This window comes from Molothrus aeneus, chromosome 7, assembly GCF_037042795.1.
Source record: "Molothrus aeneus isolate 106 chromosome 7, BPBGC_Maene_1.0, whole genome shotgun sequence".
NCBI classification, from domain to species: domain Eukaryota; kingdom Metazoa; phylum Chordata; class Aves; order Passeriformes; family Icteridae; genus Molothrus; species Molothrus aeneus.
Genome location: NC_089652.1, coordinates 22,998,327 through 23,012,826, shown reverse-complemented (window position 1 = coordinate 23,012,826; position 14,500 = coordinate 22,998,327). Strand labels below are relative to the sequence as shown.

Here is a 14,500-nt window from a genome sequence, read left to right as displayed (position 1 = left end):
CATATTTGATGGGGAGCTGATGGCGCCTGTCCCTGGGGAAGCCACGAGAGTACCCGATAATGGCACTCAATTGCATTTTCATTTTTTAATGGGGGAATTATCCGCCGATGGTGCAGTTAATCACTCATCTTTCCCTGGCCTGGAAGATGGGCTGCCAGCCAGAACCAGCAGAGTCAGCCGAGAAGGGGAGGTGAAGCCTGGCTCAGCCTGAATACAAATGTGTCTCGTGCAGCCGCTGCCCTCTGGCCAGCACTGCATGCAGGCAGCAGGGTTGGTGAGAACCCGAGTGCTGCCCATGTGCAGGGTCTGCCACAGCAGTGGCAGCAGCTTTGGGGCTTGTGAAATGAGCCTGCTGCCCTTCAAGGGCAACTAGCTGCTTGCCATGCTTGGCTGTCCATCCCTGGTGGCTGGCTGTCCCTGGGGTCTGGCTGTCCATGACCTGCTTTGGAGCTGGAGGGATGGTGGGGCAGGAGGGGCTGGTGGAGCAAAGGGCTTTGAGACAGCAGGGTGTCCAGCCCTGGCTCCCCACTGGGAGACAGGACATGGGCCATCAGTGTCCTGGGGAGACCCTGTCACCCAGACTGGCTGGGAAGGATGCTCAGTCCTGGCAGCCCAACCCTGCCTGTCTGCACTCCACATTCCCACTCCTGCCTGCCTTGGAGATCACCCCATCCCTCTGCTTTCCTGGGATATGGCGTCAGTGCACACAGGGTCTGGCAGACAGGCTGCCCTCAGCTGGTCCCTTCCCAGGCACGCAGGTGCCCAGGCCTGGGCTGCAGCACAGAGGGCAGCCAAGTTGGCAGGGAGCTCCTGGTGCTTCCAGCCCGTGCTCGGTTCCCACCTGCCCACGCAGACGGCATGGGTGAGCACAGCCCCTGTGCCTCCAGCCCTGTGCCAACAGGCTGGTTCCCTGCTGCCAGGCAGCCCCTCTTCAACTGGCATGGCCTCCACTGGGGAAGAAGGATGCTGTCCCCGTGCTGGGACAGTGGCCATGGTGGAGTCTGGGCCAGTGCCTGGAAGACATTTTGCTGGCCAAATCCCCATGCTGGCTGGGTGGCTTTGAAGGGGCTGCAGAACACTTGGGCAGCAGCCCAGGCAAAGACTTCGGTGCAGGCTATGCCAGCTTCAGGCAGCAGTTCTGGGGCATCTGGGGTGCCCCACTGTCACGCTCGGGCTTGGGCTGGAGCACAGGGCTGGGGGGCACAGTGCCATCACCGAGGGGACTCCGTGTGCGTGCGCGCGTGCGCTCAGGTGTGTGAGTGTGCGTGGCTGGGCATGCGCCACACGTGCCCACCTACAGCCATCCATCTCTGCGTGTGCGCGGGGGCGTGTGCCTGTGGGGCCCGTGGGTGTGCAGCGGGGGTGCATGTCAGCGCTGGCAGGTGTGCCCTGCCTGTGGGAGGGCGTGAGTGGGGCGACATTTGTTGTGCCAGAGTGCGTGTGAGAGGTTGTGGGTGTGAGTGGTGCTGCATGTGCTGGGATGGGGGCTGTGTGTGTGTGTGTGTGTGTGTGTGTGTGAGAGCGAGGTGTGGTGTGGTGTGGCAGCAGTGTGAGTGCATGGCAGGTACCTATCACCGTGCCACAGGTAATGCTCTGTTCTCTTTTCCTTTGCAGAAGACCGGGCACTCGCGGCGCTTCGGGCGCTTCACGCATGGTGCGTTGAGTTACCAGGACCCGACTCCCCCCGCTGCCCCGAGTGTGCCGGGATGGGGCCCACCACCATGCTGCAAGCAGAGGCTGGGCAGGGCTGGATTGCATCTTGCCAGCCACAAAATAGGGTCCCAGTCATCCAGGAGCTCACAGTGTCCCCCATGCAGCTGGTCTGCTCCTGGCTCTGCAACTCTACTTGCTCAGGGGCTGCCACACTATTGTGGCTAGGATTGGAAATCTGATGCACTAGCAGGGCACAAAGCAGTTGGTCGTGTGCTGGGCTGCAGAGGCGTGGCTTGGAGTGGGAAGAATCCGTGTGGCTCCCCACACCTTGAGAGTGCAATGGAGAGGAGCAGTGATGGGGCTGGGGACGTGTTTCTCACTTCAGGGGTTGTTGTTGCAGCTTGTGAGGGCTTGGGCAGTGGCAAGGAGGAAAGTCAGTCCTTCCCTGTTAGCATGGCACTAGTTTTCCTGGAATGGGACTCTAGGGTGATACTGAAACGGCCTTGCCACATCCTGCCCGGTGGGGGGCAGCTCTTAGTGATGCCCTGCCCTGAGAATTTTGTCTTTGTCAACCACAGTTGTGCTGTGCAGCACAGCTGTATTGTACAGCACTTGCCCTGGTGGGGCAGAGGATGGACTTGTACATGCCAGGGGGAGGCTGTGTCACATGGACACGTGTCCATGTGCTCCAGCACCCCCAGGAGTGCCCAGCTGGGGCACAGACTGGGAGGGTCCAGCGCCAGGCTGAGATGCCCTGCAAGCACAGAGGAATGTATGGATACTGCAGCGGTGAGGCCAGCAGCTCCAGGGATAGGGGGCAGCTGTCCAGCTGGGTGGGATGTGGCTGTGGCACAGGGAGGGAATGGTGCTGTGCACTCACAGGTGGGATGGTGTGTGAGGAGAGGGCCTGTGTGCAGCGCTGGAGCGGTGTGCAGTGCCTGTGATGCAGAGTGGAGACATGGTGGGGAGGTGCTGGGGACAAGGCCCCCCCGGCTGCCCCCGCGTCTCCGCAGGCCGGGCCGATAACCGGGTGTTGATGTCTCTCTCTCTCTTGCTGCCCCTATGGAAGCGAAGTTTTCCGCTCCTGCAGGAAACAAAGCTACGGTAGGAAGACGCCTTCCCAATGCCATCACTGTCCCCATAGTGGACCCTGTGCCCCAGCCTGCCACCCTGCTCTGTCACTTCCACTGTCCCTTTGCTCTGCTTTTTTGTCCCCGTGCCACCTCTGCCATCTCTGCTCCCACGGCTGGCACTGACTCCCTTTCTCCCATCATCTAACACTGTTCCTGCCTGCCCTTGCCCTGTTAGACTTTCCCACTCCTAGTCCTGCCTTTCCCTACTGGCAACTTGTCCCTGCAGGTCACAGTCATGCCTCCTGCCCTGGAGCTGCCTGGGCACAGCTCTCATGCTCCTGAAGCCAATGGGTCTGCAACAGGCAGTACCAGTGTGGTCTGCTGTCTGTCTGTACCCTCACTCCCTACTCTCCCCTCCCACCCCAGACTCGGAGACAGGTGAGGATGAATCTGGCGACCCCCAGGTGACACAGCGCAGTGATCTCCAGGATGAGACGGCCTTCAGCACCCCCACGGGTGAGCAGGGACACCTGGCTGGCACTGAGCCCTGACGCTGGCTGCTGGCCATGACTCCCCACAAGGCCAGGCTTTGGGGGTGTCCATGGAGAGGGAGCTGTGATCCACCCATACAAAGCAGGGAGGGCTTTAGGCAGCAGGGTGCTGCTCAGGACATGCTGGGACACCCCACGGTGGTTCAGCCCTCTCTGAGGAGGGTGCTGAGCTTGTCCCCAGAGGCACCCAGTCTCGGCTCATCCCTCTTCTCTCAGGTGGGTCTGACACCCTTGTGGATGCCTCCATGAACACAACGCCGACCTCGGTGCTGGCCCTGTCACAGGCAGAGGAGCGCTCCAGCTGGTCAGGCAGCCAGCAGACCGTGGTGGAGAAGGAGACGGATGCCAGCCTCTCTGCACGGGGACCCTACCTCCGTCCCACTGCCTGGCCGCAGCCGCAGGGAACCCCAAGGCAAGCAAACACGCCGGCCCCGCGTGGCGCCGAGGTCCGGCACCTGGGCGTGGAGCCGCTGGTGCGGGCATCACGGGCTAATCTGGTGGGCACGAGCTGGGGGTCAGAGGATAGCCTGTCGGTGGCCAGCGACCCGTACGGCAGCGCCTTCAGCCTGTACCGAGGACGGGCGCTCTCGCTCCACGTGTAAGTAGCCAGGGGGAGCGCACGGAGGGGACATCGCGCTGGGGCCATCTCCTTCCAACCCCTGCAGCCATCTCCTTCCCTCCACCCGGGCTTTCTTTGCCTTCACCTTCCCTGATGAGGAGTGGGGACTCTGAGCAGTAGGCAGCCTGTTCTCGGTGAGAAGGTGGGAGCAATGCAGCCTGGGGGTGATGTAGAGTGGGGTCCCTTTCTGCTGTGGCCAGGTTGAGGCTGGGTGTATCCACTGTGCCACTGCTTGAGGTGCAGTAGCCCACCTGCAGATTGTACCATGGGCATTTTCCTCTTCCACCCCACTATGGTGGGGTGCAGCCCACAGTGTGGGGAACTGGAGGTGCACAGTAGCCTGGGACACACAGAGGCAAGTGTCTGCCCAGGGGTACAGGGGTGGCAGCAAGGTCCAGGGACATGCTGCCTCCCCAGATCCTGCTGATGTGCTCAGAGCCCCCGTCCCTCCCTGCCGCCTTTGGTTCCCATACCTGCAGGCCTGCTCCTTTGACCTCCATCTTGCTCTTTTTTTGTTTAAGGCTGCTTCTTCCACCAGAACCTCATCTCCACCTTATGATTTCCACTCTGCGTTTGCTGAGCCCCTCTGGGGGCAGTGGGATAGGAAGATGTGCCCACAGCAGCATGTGCACAGGCAGGGCTTGCAGCCTTGGGGACCCCTTCTGGCCAGGCTGCACTGCCTCAGCACACCAGGACACCCCAGCAAACTGGGGCACGCCCCCAGGCCCTGGTCCTGTCTGCATGGTGGCCCTGGGGAGGGGACTCACTGGGTAACCCAGCATCACCCTGCTGTTCAACATGAGTACCCCTGGGCAAGGGGTCCCAGCTGCCCAGGCCTCTCACCTAACCCAGCCAGCTCCCAGTGGTCTTGGGGTGACCGGATGCCATTGCTGGGACCCCTTGAGTCTCCCCAGGCTGCCCAGACTGTTGACTCCTTTGCCATGCCCCATTGGGCACGGTGGGTGCAGGCTGGAAGCTGGGATGCAGCCAAGTAGGTACAAGGATGGTCTCTAAGCCATGCTCCTCTGTCTCTGCCCTTGCAGCAGCATCCCCCAGGGAGGCTACCGGAGAGATGACCTCCACAGAGGCCCTGTCTCTCCAAAGCCTGGTGCAGAGCCCCCAAGATCCCCCGCTGCTCTGCCACTGACTGCTAAGCCACCCATCGTCCGCTCACCATCTCCTCGCGCTGGCACATGTCTGCAGCCGCCCACCGGCACCGCATCCCAGCCTGCTGCCCGTGGCCCTGGCGTCCCCTCCTTCACACCCGTGACCCCCCGCAAGAAGTCCTCGGTGCCAGTAGAGTACCAGGACGTCGTTCCTGAGGAGTACGAGGAGAAGATCAAGAAGCCCAAGTCCTCTGGGTACTCACAGGGAAGCACACAGGACTCCCGTCCGCAGACACCCATGAGCGACACCTCCGGCCGCATCTCCATCCGGGCATCGCCCAAGCTGGTGCGTGCTGGCTCCAGGATCTTTGAACGGCTGCAGTACTTTGAGGAGCGGCAGAGGAGCCTGGAGCAGGACAGCCCCTTTCCCGCGCGGCCCAACCTGCCGCTGCGCAAGACGCGCTCCTTGGACCAGCCCGGCAGCGGCCCGCGCCGCGCCAGCACTCCGGGCGGCTCGCGGGAGGACCTGCGGGAAGGCGGCCGCTGGGAGCCGGGCAGCACGGCCGCGTGCCGGCGCCTGGCCTTCCGGCAGAAAGCCGCCTCCTTCGACGAGCGGGGCAAGTTCGCCAACCGCGTCTACGCCATCGAGCACAAGTTTGCGGAGGAGCTGAGCCGCATCAAGCGGACGGTCTCCAAGCAGCAGCTGCGGCGCTCCCAGGAGCTCTGCAAAGCCGGGTCGCCCCCGGCACCCTCACCCCCAGCGGCCAGCGAGCCCCCCGCACCCCGTGCCCCCCGCACCCCCCGCACCTCTTCCTCTCAGGGCGCCGGCGGACGCAAGGCACTGCCGCCCAAGAGCTGCCCGCCGGCAGAGAGCACACACGTCATCCAGCACCTGGCACTTTCCAGCGTGGCCTTGGTGGGACCTGATGGGGAGCCTCTGCCAGGGGGGCAGCGCGGGAAGAGAGCCCCGGTGGGGGGGGGTGGGGCGGCTGGACAGCCCAGCTCAGTGGAGGATGCCAGGAAGGGTCTGCAGCAAGAAGGCGTTGGGGAAGTGAAGAAGAAGGAGCAGTGGCCATTGGCACAAGCCAGCCCGCAGGGAAGGGTGGCCCTCTCGCAGGCGGGGCCTGCCGAAGGCAGTCTGTACCCAGATGGAGGCCCTGCCCGTGGCCCCGGGGCGCTGAACGAGGCTCTGGCTGCCCGGCTGGCCGTGCCCCACGGACTGTACCGGCGGCCAGAGACGCCCACAGAAGTGCGGTTCCTGCCTTGGGCAAAGCCGGGCATGGAGCAGGAAGCTCGTCTGGAGCGAAGCTGGGCAGGACAGCACGGTGTGGGCAGGGAGGTGGAGAGAAGGCAGATGAAAGTGTCAGAGAAGAAAGACAGTGGCCGGATGGCTCAAGAAGGCAGGAGCACACGGAGCAAGGGGAAGGGACGCCGAGCCAGGCCCACCTCTCCAGAACTAGGTATGGGCATGGCTTTCTGTACTCCTGAGGCACGGAGCTGGTCTGGCCAGACCCTGGATGGGTCGGGACACCTCCATCCTGCCCCTGGGAGGTGTGGTGAGCCCAGGGGTGGAGGGACAAGACTCTGGCACCAAGCAGTGCTATAAGACAGACCAGCCTGGCTGCCAGTTTGCTGAGCCTTGAAGTTACAACACTTGCCATCTTCTCCATACCTCTTGTCTGGCACGGGAAAGATACAGCACGCTGACTTGTGGCATAGAGCCCTGGTCTGGGGCACAGGGCACCCCCTGCAACTTGTCCTGTCTGGGCCATGCTCGGTGGTCCAGACAGGGCATGCAGCCCAAGCTTCCCCAGGGGAAGGTGGCTTGGCTGGGCGAGAGGTGTCCTGCCCATCCCAGCATGCAGCAGTTGGACCAGACTATACCTGGGCTGGGAGCTTTCAGGCTCTGCTCTAGCCAGAGGAGTGTCAGGCCCATGTGTCTGAGGCTCCTGGCAGAGCCCCAGGACTTTTGTCCATGTGCTGGGGCCAGGAGAGGGGAGGGAGCTGGGAGGTGCTTGCTGATGCATTGGGGTGGAGCAGGCACCATCCCACGAGGGACTGGAGGGAAGTTCAGGGTGGGGCATGCAGCAGGCTGTATGACCCTCCTTCTTCTGAGAAGTGTCACCTCACTTCTTATGCCCTATGGGGATATATAACAAGCTGCCCCTTCCCGGTCCCCTGTCTTGTCCCCACTGCCTGCTCTGAGCCATGGTGGATCCTGATGTGGCCTTTTCATCCACTGCATGGCCCAAGTACCTGCTAAGGCCCCAGAGAGGGTGTGGTTGAGCAGTGGGTTGGGGGACCCATGCTCTGCCTGCATGCAGCCCTGCATGGCACAGCACCCACCCACTTCACCCTGCTGACAGCCATGGGGCCCATCTCTCCCTGTGCAGAGTCCTCAGATGACTCCTATGTCTCAGCGGGTGAAGACCCCCTGGAAGCCCCCATCTTTGAGATCCCCATCCAGGACATGGCCGTTGTCGTGGGGGCAGAGGTGCTGCTCAAGTGCATTGTCACGGCCAACCCCCAGCCAGAAGGTGAGCTGCCCTGGAGCGTGGCAAAGGGACTCTCTGTATGTCCATGTCCCACCTGTGAGGCGTGAGTGGGGACACCCAGGCTGAGCTGGGTATCTCAGGGGAGGCGATGTGCCCACCCTGGGAGCACCCCTTCTGCCCTTCCTCCCCTCAGATGGAGTGAAGTGCTTGGGCACCGCCTGCCAGGACAGGGGGCAGAGGACAGCGTGCCTGCTCTGCTGTCCCCCAGTGCTGGGCAGGGCTGTTGGGAAAGTGGGAGAAGGGCTACTGAGCGCTGCGCGGGCAGGGACGGTGACGCAACCTGATCTAGTGGGTGGCGTCCCTGCCCATGCCGGGGGGGAGGGGGTCGTGTTGGAACTAGATGATCATGAGGGTGTCTTTCAACCCAAACCATTCTATGATTCTCCTATGCTCGGAGCTGCTGTTGAGGCAGCTCAGGTGGTTTCCCGGGGCCAGAAGCTCAGGGCTGATGGCCTCTGGGCACGCTGTATCCAGGAAGTGCGTGGGGGCAGCTGGGCATCCAGGACCGGTGCCAGTCGCCAAAGCCAGGCAGGAGCCAAGCCGCTTTAATTCCCTCTTCCAGCCTCCACTGGAGGGCAGGAGGATGTCCGGAAGCAGATAGGGACCAGCCACGGTCTCTCCGTCAGAGGGCCGTGGGATCCCGGGGCTGCTCCCCATAGCAAATGGGTCCTCAGGCCAGGCAAAGGAGCGCCTGGCCTCCCCGGGCCCCTGCGCGGGCCCCGGGAAAGCTCGGGCTGTCCTGCCCACGCGTGACGCCCGCCTCTGCCGGCAGTGTCCTGGAGGAAGGACGGGGTCCCGCTGCGGAGCAGCACGACGCGCCCCATCAAGGCGGAGGGCGAGCGCCACACGCTACTGGTGCGTAGCGCCCGGGTGGCGGACGCCGGGCTGTACACTGTCACCGCGGCCAACGAGGTGGGGGCCACCTGCTGCAGCGCCATCCTCAGCGTGCGGCCCGGTGAGTACCGCGGCTGGAGGGACCCCGGGAGGCAAGGAGGGAGGCAAGGAGGGAGGCAGACAGGGAGGGAGCGAGGGCTGGCGCCGCGGCAGGCTGGCTGCCAGCTCTGCCGCTGCTGTCACTGGGAAGAAACCGGCTTCCTTACCCTACAAGGCTCTGTCTGAACCAAAGCAGCTGACGTGCTCCCGGCAGCCATGGAAGGATCCTGCCGTGGGGGGAGCGGGGTCAGGCTGTGAGCATCCCCTGGCGCCCAGCAAGCAGCCCAGTGTCCGGCCCCCACATCTGCCCCGTGTCCCGCTACACATGGGGGTACCTCAGCCGGCTCTACGACCCGCAGACCATGTGGGTACCCCTGCCCTCAGCCTGCAAACCCTGTGGGTACTCCTATCTCCAGCATGTGAACCATGGGGATATCCCAGCCTGCTCCCCAGCCCGCAAATTGTGGGTGTATCCCTGCGCTCCACTCCGCTAGTCGCGGGGAGACCCCCGCCCCACAAACCATTGCCTGTGGGGACACCCTGCCTGCCCTCCGAGCCCCCGAGCTGCTGGCCGGGGAGAACCCCCCCGGCGCTGGCCATGGGGATACCCAGCCCGCTGCGGCCCCAAAGCCCTCCCCATTCCAAGAGAGTGTTTCTGGGCGGCCGGCAGAGGCTCGGAGCCGTCCAGAGGGCTGGAAGGACCCAAAACTCCCCCGCTCCGTGGTTAGGCGGGACAGGACACCCAGGGGCAGCCGCGGCCGGGCAGGGCACAGCGGTGGGGGGCCGGGAGGGGCCCCGGCAGACCCCGGCCCGCCGCGGGCCCTCCCCCAGCTGCTGGCCCAGCCCTGGGGGCCGGCCGGCGCTGGGGCGGGGAGGGCTCAGCGGGCCGACGGCGCTGCGGGCTGGAGCGCCGGGCACCGGCAGCGCCGCGGGCACCGAGGGCGGCTCGGCGGTGTGGCGAGGCGAGGCTCGCGGGGCCGCCGTGGCCCCGGTGAGTGCGGGGTTCTTCGGGGGCCATGGCGGGGTGTGCGGATAGGGGGAACTCGGGCTCAGGCTCCCATCTCTCCGCTGGAAGCTGCCCGCGGGTATCAGGGAGGTGCGGGGACACAGCCCTTGCCCGGTACCGGGAAGGCCGCCCGCCACTCCCGGCGCGGGGCAGGGAGCTTGAGAGCGCTCCGGCGGCCGGCCGGAGGGGGCCGGCACCCCCATGGTGGCGACTGGGCTCTGTCAGTCCCCCGTGCCGGTCGCCGCTCCCCATCCCGTCCCCCGCCGGCCCCCGTATCCCGCACCCCGCGAGTCCCCCAGTCCGGCCCCCGATGGCGCGGACCGGCGGGCGGGCGGGCGGGCTGCAGGGGGGAGCGCAGCTGCCAATGTCACCTTCAGCCGTGCCGGCCCGGGCAGGGACAGCCATCCCGGGAATCCGGGCGGCTTAAGGATGGGAGCGCGGGCTGCTGCGTAAGAGCCACTTGAGCCCTGCTGTCGCCTTGCGGAATATCGCGTCCCCTTATCATCCCGCGGCGTGCTTGCTGCTCACCCCCTCCCCCGGCGCGGCCACGCACCCCTTCGCTGCCGGCCCTTGCCGAGCCGGGATGTGCCGCAGAGTGGGTGTCCACCCCTGTAATGCAGGGTAGGGGAAAGGGGGGCCCTAACCCGCCTGTCCGGCTCCGTTTGCTGCCAGCTCCTTATCCAGCCTCTCCTGTGCTAGCACCCGCTGTGGAGCGGCATGGGAACTTGCCCCCCGCCGTCGGCCAGGTCAGCCCCATCACATCGGACGAGGAGTACCTGAGCCCATTGGAGGAGTTCCCCGAGTCCGGCACCCCCCAGCACCGACCGGCCATGAAGCTGCAGCCAAGAGCAGAGCATGGGGCTGCCCGTGGCTCCCCTGAGACCACCTTCAAGGCTTCACCCACCTTTGAGGTGAGATAGCAAATTCCCCAGGACTGGTAGAGGGGTACAGTGCCCTATGACTCTGGTACCATGGTCCTTGTGCCAGGAGGTGCTGGGTCAGGTCTTCCTAGCCCTTGGTCTGATGTGGGGTCCTCGCAGCCCCCGGGCAGGCTCCACCCCACCAGCTTCCCTGGTACTCCTGTTGTGACAGGGGACAGACAGACAGCCCTGAGTGCAGTGGTGGGGTGCATGGTCCTGTGTGCAGACGGTGCTTGCTGCTCTCTGACCCCCCTTTCCCCAGGTATCCTTGTCGGACCAGTCGGTGCTGGAGGGGCAGGATGTTAGCATGAGCGTCCGCGTCCGTGGGGAGCCCAAGCCCATCATTTACTGGTGAGTCCTGCTGCTCAGCTGGGCAGAAAAGGAGGGGACGGGCACAGTGACCTCTCCATTTGGGGATGGTTGCATGGAGCTCTGATCCTGAGCAGGGAGTGTTGGAGAAGGTTTTTTTTGGGGACAGCCAGGCTGGGTGTGCAGGGCCAGGTGTGACCACGATGCTCTGCCTCTGTCTGGAGCAGGCTGAGAAACAGGCAGCCAGTGAAGTATGGGCGCCGGCATCACGCGGAGGAGGCAGAGGGCGTGCGGGGGCTCTTCACGCTGCACATCCTGGCGGCGGAGCACACTGACACCGGCTTCTACACCTGCAAGGCCGTCAACGAGTATGGCACCAAGCAGTGCGAGGCCAAGCTGGAGGTCAGAGGTAAAACTCCCCGACTATGTCACCCAAGAACCTGAGAGGCCAGCTGGCTCTAGTGCCCTGCATGAGCTGTGGGGAAGGCACCACTGCAGGCCCCCCACTTGGTGGTGTGACATAAGAAGGGGACAAGCCAGCTCCCCCTGTGGTGGCGCAGGTGGGGAACAGGAAAGTGGAGCTGCGTGCCTGGGGCTGTCCGCAGAGGCTGGCCCTGCAGCAGAAGGCAGTCTGCCTTGCTGTCTCATCCAGATGTGGAGCCCTGGGTCCCACCTGTTGCCTGCTGTTCCAGAGCCCCACCGATCTGACCCAGACCCAACTGCTTCTCACAGCCCAGCTTCACCTCATGTCCCCCCCCCACACATGGGGCGAAGTGCTGCCCCTGGCTGACCAGGGAGGGCTTTTGGCCTTGGGGGCTCTGTAGGAAACATGTCCTCATGCCCTGCAGCTTGCTCCCTCCTTGCCCCAAGCTACCTGCAAGCTCTGTGCCAGGCACAGGGCAACTTGCAGGGGGTCCCTCCCTGCCCATTTCCAGCAATGTCCCATACGCATGGGACTTCACTGTCCACTCCCCTTTCCTCGCTATTGCTCCCCAGCCCTACTGTGGTCCTCTTAGGACCCCAAAGTATGTGTTCAGTTTTGAGGGGGTGAGGTTGGGACTGATAGCCAGGCTCTACCTGGTATCCCCAAGGCCAGGGAGGGGGCCTGTGGGGATGAGTGATGCTGCCTCCCTCCTCTTGCCCTTTGCTGTGTGTGCCCTGCTCCCCCAGCCCTCCCCGCTGATGGCTGCCTGAGCCCCCTTGAGCTGTGCCGATCCCAGCCCGGCCTTGGCTGCGCTGCTTGTACGCTGCCGGGATAACGCTCCCAGCCTACAGCAAAGCGCGGCGGCACAGGGGCGGGAGCGGAAGCCGTCCCAGTGTCCCACGACGGGCAGGAGCCAGGCTGCAGGGGTGATGGCCCAACTCCAGCCCTTCTTGGGGGGCTCAGCAGATGGCTCCGTGCCTTGCTGCCCACTCGCACCCCTCGTGCTGGCGCTGGTATGTGTGTCCGTGCCGCTCCCGTCGCTGCTGCACTAACCCTTCTGCTTGCTGACTGCGGTTTTTGTCTGTACGCAGGGGGAGTACGATAAGGGGGTGCATCTCTCAGAGCCGCGGCTGCAGGGCTCTTAGTTGGACACCTCTTAGGCAGTGGACCTCACCTTGTGTTATTACCTCCTTCTCCATCCGCCGCCTCGTCCTGGACGCACCGCGGGGACGCGCGGGCCCTCGACTGCGGGCCGGGGCTCGCCAGATGGCCGGGGCAGGCGTCACTGAGGCGGGGCGGGGGGAGCAGCAGGGGAGCAGCAGGCGCCCCCTCAGCCGGGCCAGGGTGCCCATATGATGCTGTCTTGTCTCTTGCTCCATCCGTTTGTCCCTGTCTGTGTGTTCTGCTGCCTCTCTCTTGCTGCCCAGGGAAAGGGAGCAGGGAGCTGAGCCCGCGGTTGCCACCGTGCCGGCCAGGGCTGTAGGGAAGGAGCTGCAGTGCGCTGGCAGCTCTGTGACAGTCACCTCGGAGCACGGGAGACAGGAGACCCCAGGGACCCCACAGGGGAACACCCTGCGTGAGGTGCAGGCGGGAGGGAGATCATTGGCCCCTTTGGCTTCGGTGGCCACTCAGGTGCCAGCTTGGCCACCAAGACACGTCCCTTGTAGCCCCAGGGCTTGGGTCCCTCAGGAGCATCCCCTGGCTGTGGGTCTCTTCTTCCCAGGGAGGGGGCTTGATGGGAGGGGGGTGGGCTGCGAGGCCGTGACCCTTTTTTTTTTTGTAGCTCTAATAAAATCTGTTTGGTAAAGCGCTGTGTGGTGTGTTCCTGGCACGGACACCTCCCCTCACCCCCAGCCCCCTCCCTGCTCAGCTCTGCTTTCCACATCTCACCTCCCATCCCACCCTTCCCTGCTGCACTCCCTGCCCGCTGCACCAGGCCCCCTCCCTGCATGAACCACTGCCCTGCATGTACTCCCACTCCATCCCTGCTACCTCTCATGGTTGCTTTTCAGTTGCTGAGATGCATCTCTCTCTTTCTTTCTCTCTCTCCCCCCTCCCCGGGCAGCTCGCCCCGAGTGCCAGTCCCTGGCCATCGTGGTTCCCCTGCAGGACTTGGTGGTCGGGGCGGGGGAGCTGGCGGTCTTTGAGTGCATGGTGGCCGGCCCGCCAGACATGGACGTGGACTGGCTGTCCCGGGGCCGGCTGCTCCAGCCTGCACTGCTCAAATGCAAGATGCATTTTGATGGGCGCAAGTGCAAGCTGCTGCTCACCTCTGTGCATGAAGATGACAGCGGAATCTACACCTGCAAGCTCAGCACTGCCAAAGGTAAGCGGTGGGCATGCAGCTCCCCCAGGGGGGGTGTCACTCAGGGCTTGGCCCTAGCCAGGGGAAAGACCCCCTTACCTTGGGCTCAGGGCTCTTGTTCCCAGGGATGCAGCTGTGAGTGCTGGAGATGGGGTACAGGGAGACAGGGGGATAGGGAGTGGGTGGTGCCCCAGGTGCTGGGAAGATTTCTCAGGAAGACCTGGTGTGCATCAGTTCTTGGACTCCAGTACCCCAAGCCCTAAAGCTCTGTCCCACCCCACTCAGCTCCTCTGCCAGCATGCATGCATGTGGCTCCCTGAAACATGGGAAGATGCATTTGTTCCATGGGTGCACCAGGTGGATGCAGGCCTGGAGTCCAGCTGTCCCTGTCCCCTGGCTTCAGAGCTTCTGGGCACCCTGCTCCAGTACTGATGTGTCTCTGCTGGCTTGGGAGGTGGTGGGGAAATGGGCAGGGAGTCAGGGCTTCCCAGCCTCTCCCATCAAACCATCACTGATGGCAGCTCAGCAAGAGTTGCATGGGCCTCTGTCCCATGGCTCTGGCACACCTGTGCCTGTGCCTGCTGCCCACAGCTCTGACCCACACAGAGTCCACTCTCCTGCCCACCTAGGCAGCAGGGCTGGGGAGGAATTGCAGGGAGAAGCAGCATTCCCTGCACCCTGTGGTTGGTGCCTGTGCAATCCTCCATGAAGGAGGCTGTATTCCCGTGGGGCTTTGAAGGTAGCAGCAGTCTGTGGCTCAGGCAGGTGAGGGTGTGCCTGAGAATGGTGTTGCCCATCCTTAGCCAGGGTGGGTGACAACACTGTCACTGCTGGAAATCCCCTCACCTGGAGCATCGAGCCTGCTCCTGTCCCCATGCTGCTCCTTGGATGCTGCATGTCCTGGCACTACCTGCTCAAGCATTGCTGCCCCATTCCCAAGGGGATAGGCCAGCTGTGATCTCCTGCCCTGTGAGGAGGATAGGGCATTCTCCCACCCCACCTTGCTCTGGCACCTGTACTGATGTGCAGAAGGGAAAGAGGAGCCT

General features: G+C 64.1%; 1 protein-coding gene across 1 annotated transcript in view; it reads left to right on the top strand.

Moving 5' to 3' along the window:
- Positions 1 to 344: 344 nt before the first annotated feature.
- SPEG (striated muscle enriched protein kinase) overlaps positions 345 to 14,500 on the top strand; it is a 28,178-nt gene continuing 14,022 nt past the window's right edge. The window contains exons 1-11 of the mRNA XM_066553982.1: positions 345 to 1,654; positions 2,728 to 2,757; positions 3,153 to 3,242; positions 3,494 to 3,875; positions 4,940 to 6,462; positions 7,396 to 7,539; positions 8,330 to 8,512; positions 10,196 to 10,407; positions 10,679 to 10,767; positions 10,953 to 11,134; positions 13,215 to 13,475. Coding sequence (XP_066410079.1) covers positions 595 to 1,654; positions 2,728 to 2,757; positions 3,153 to 3,242; positions 3,494 to 3,875; positions 4,940 to 6,462; positions 7,396 to 7,539; positions 8,330 to 8,512; positions 10,196 to 10,407; positions 10,679 to 10,767; positions 10,953 to 11,134; positions 13,215 to 13,475 — 4,156 coding nt within the window. The 5' untranslated portion in view covers positions 345 to 594. The remainder of the gene's footprint in view (positions 1,655 to 2,727; positions 2,758 to 3,152; positions 3,243 to 3,493; positions 3,876 to 4,939; positions 6,463 to 7,395; positions 7,540 to 8,329; positions 8,513 to 10,195; positions 10,408 to 10,678; positions 10,768 to 10,952; positions 11,135 to 13,214; positions 13,476 to 14,500) is intronic.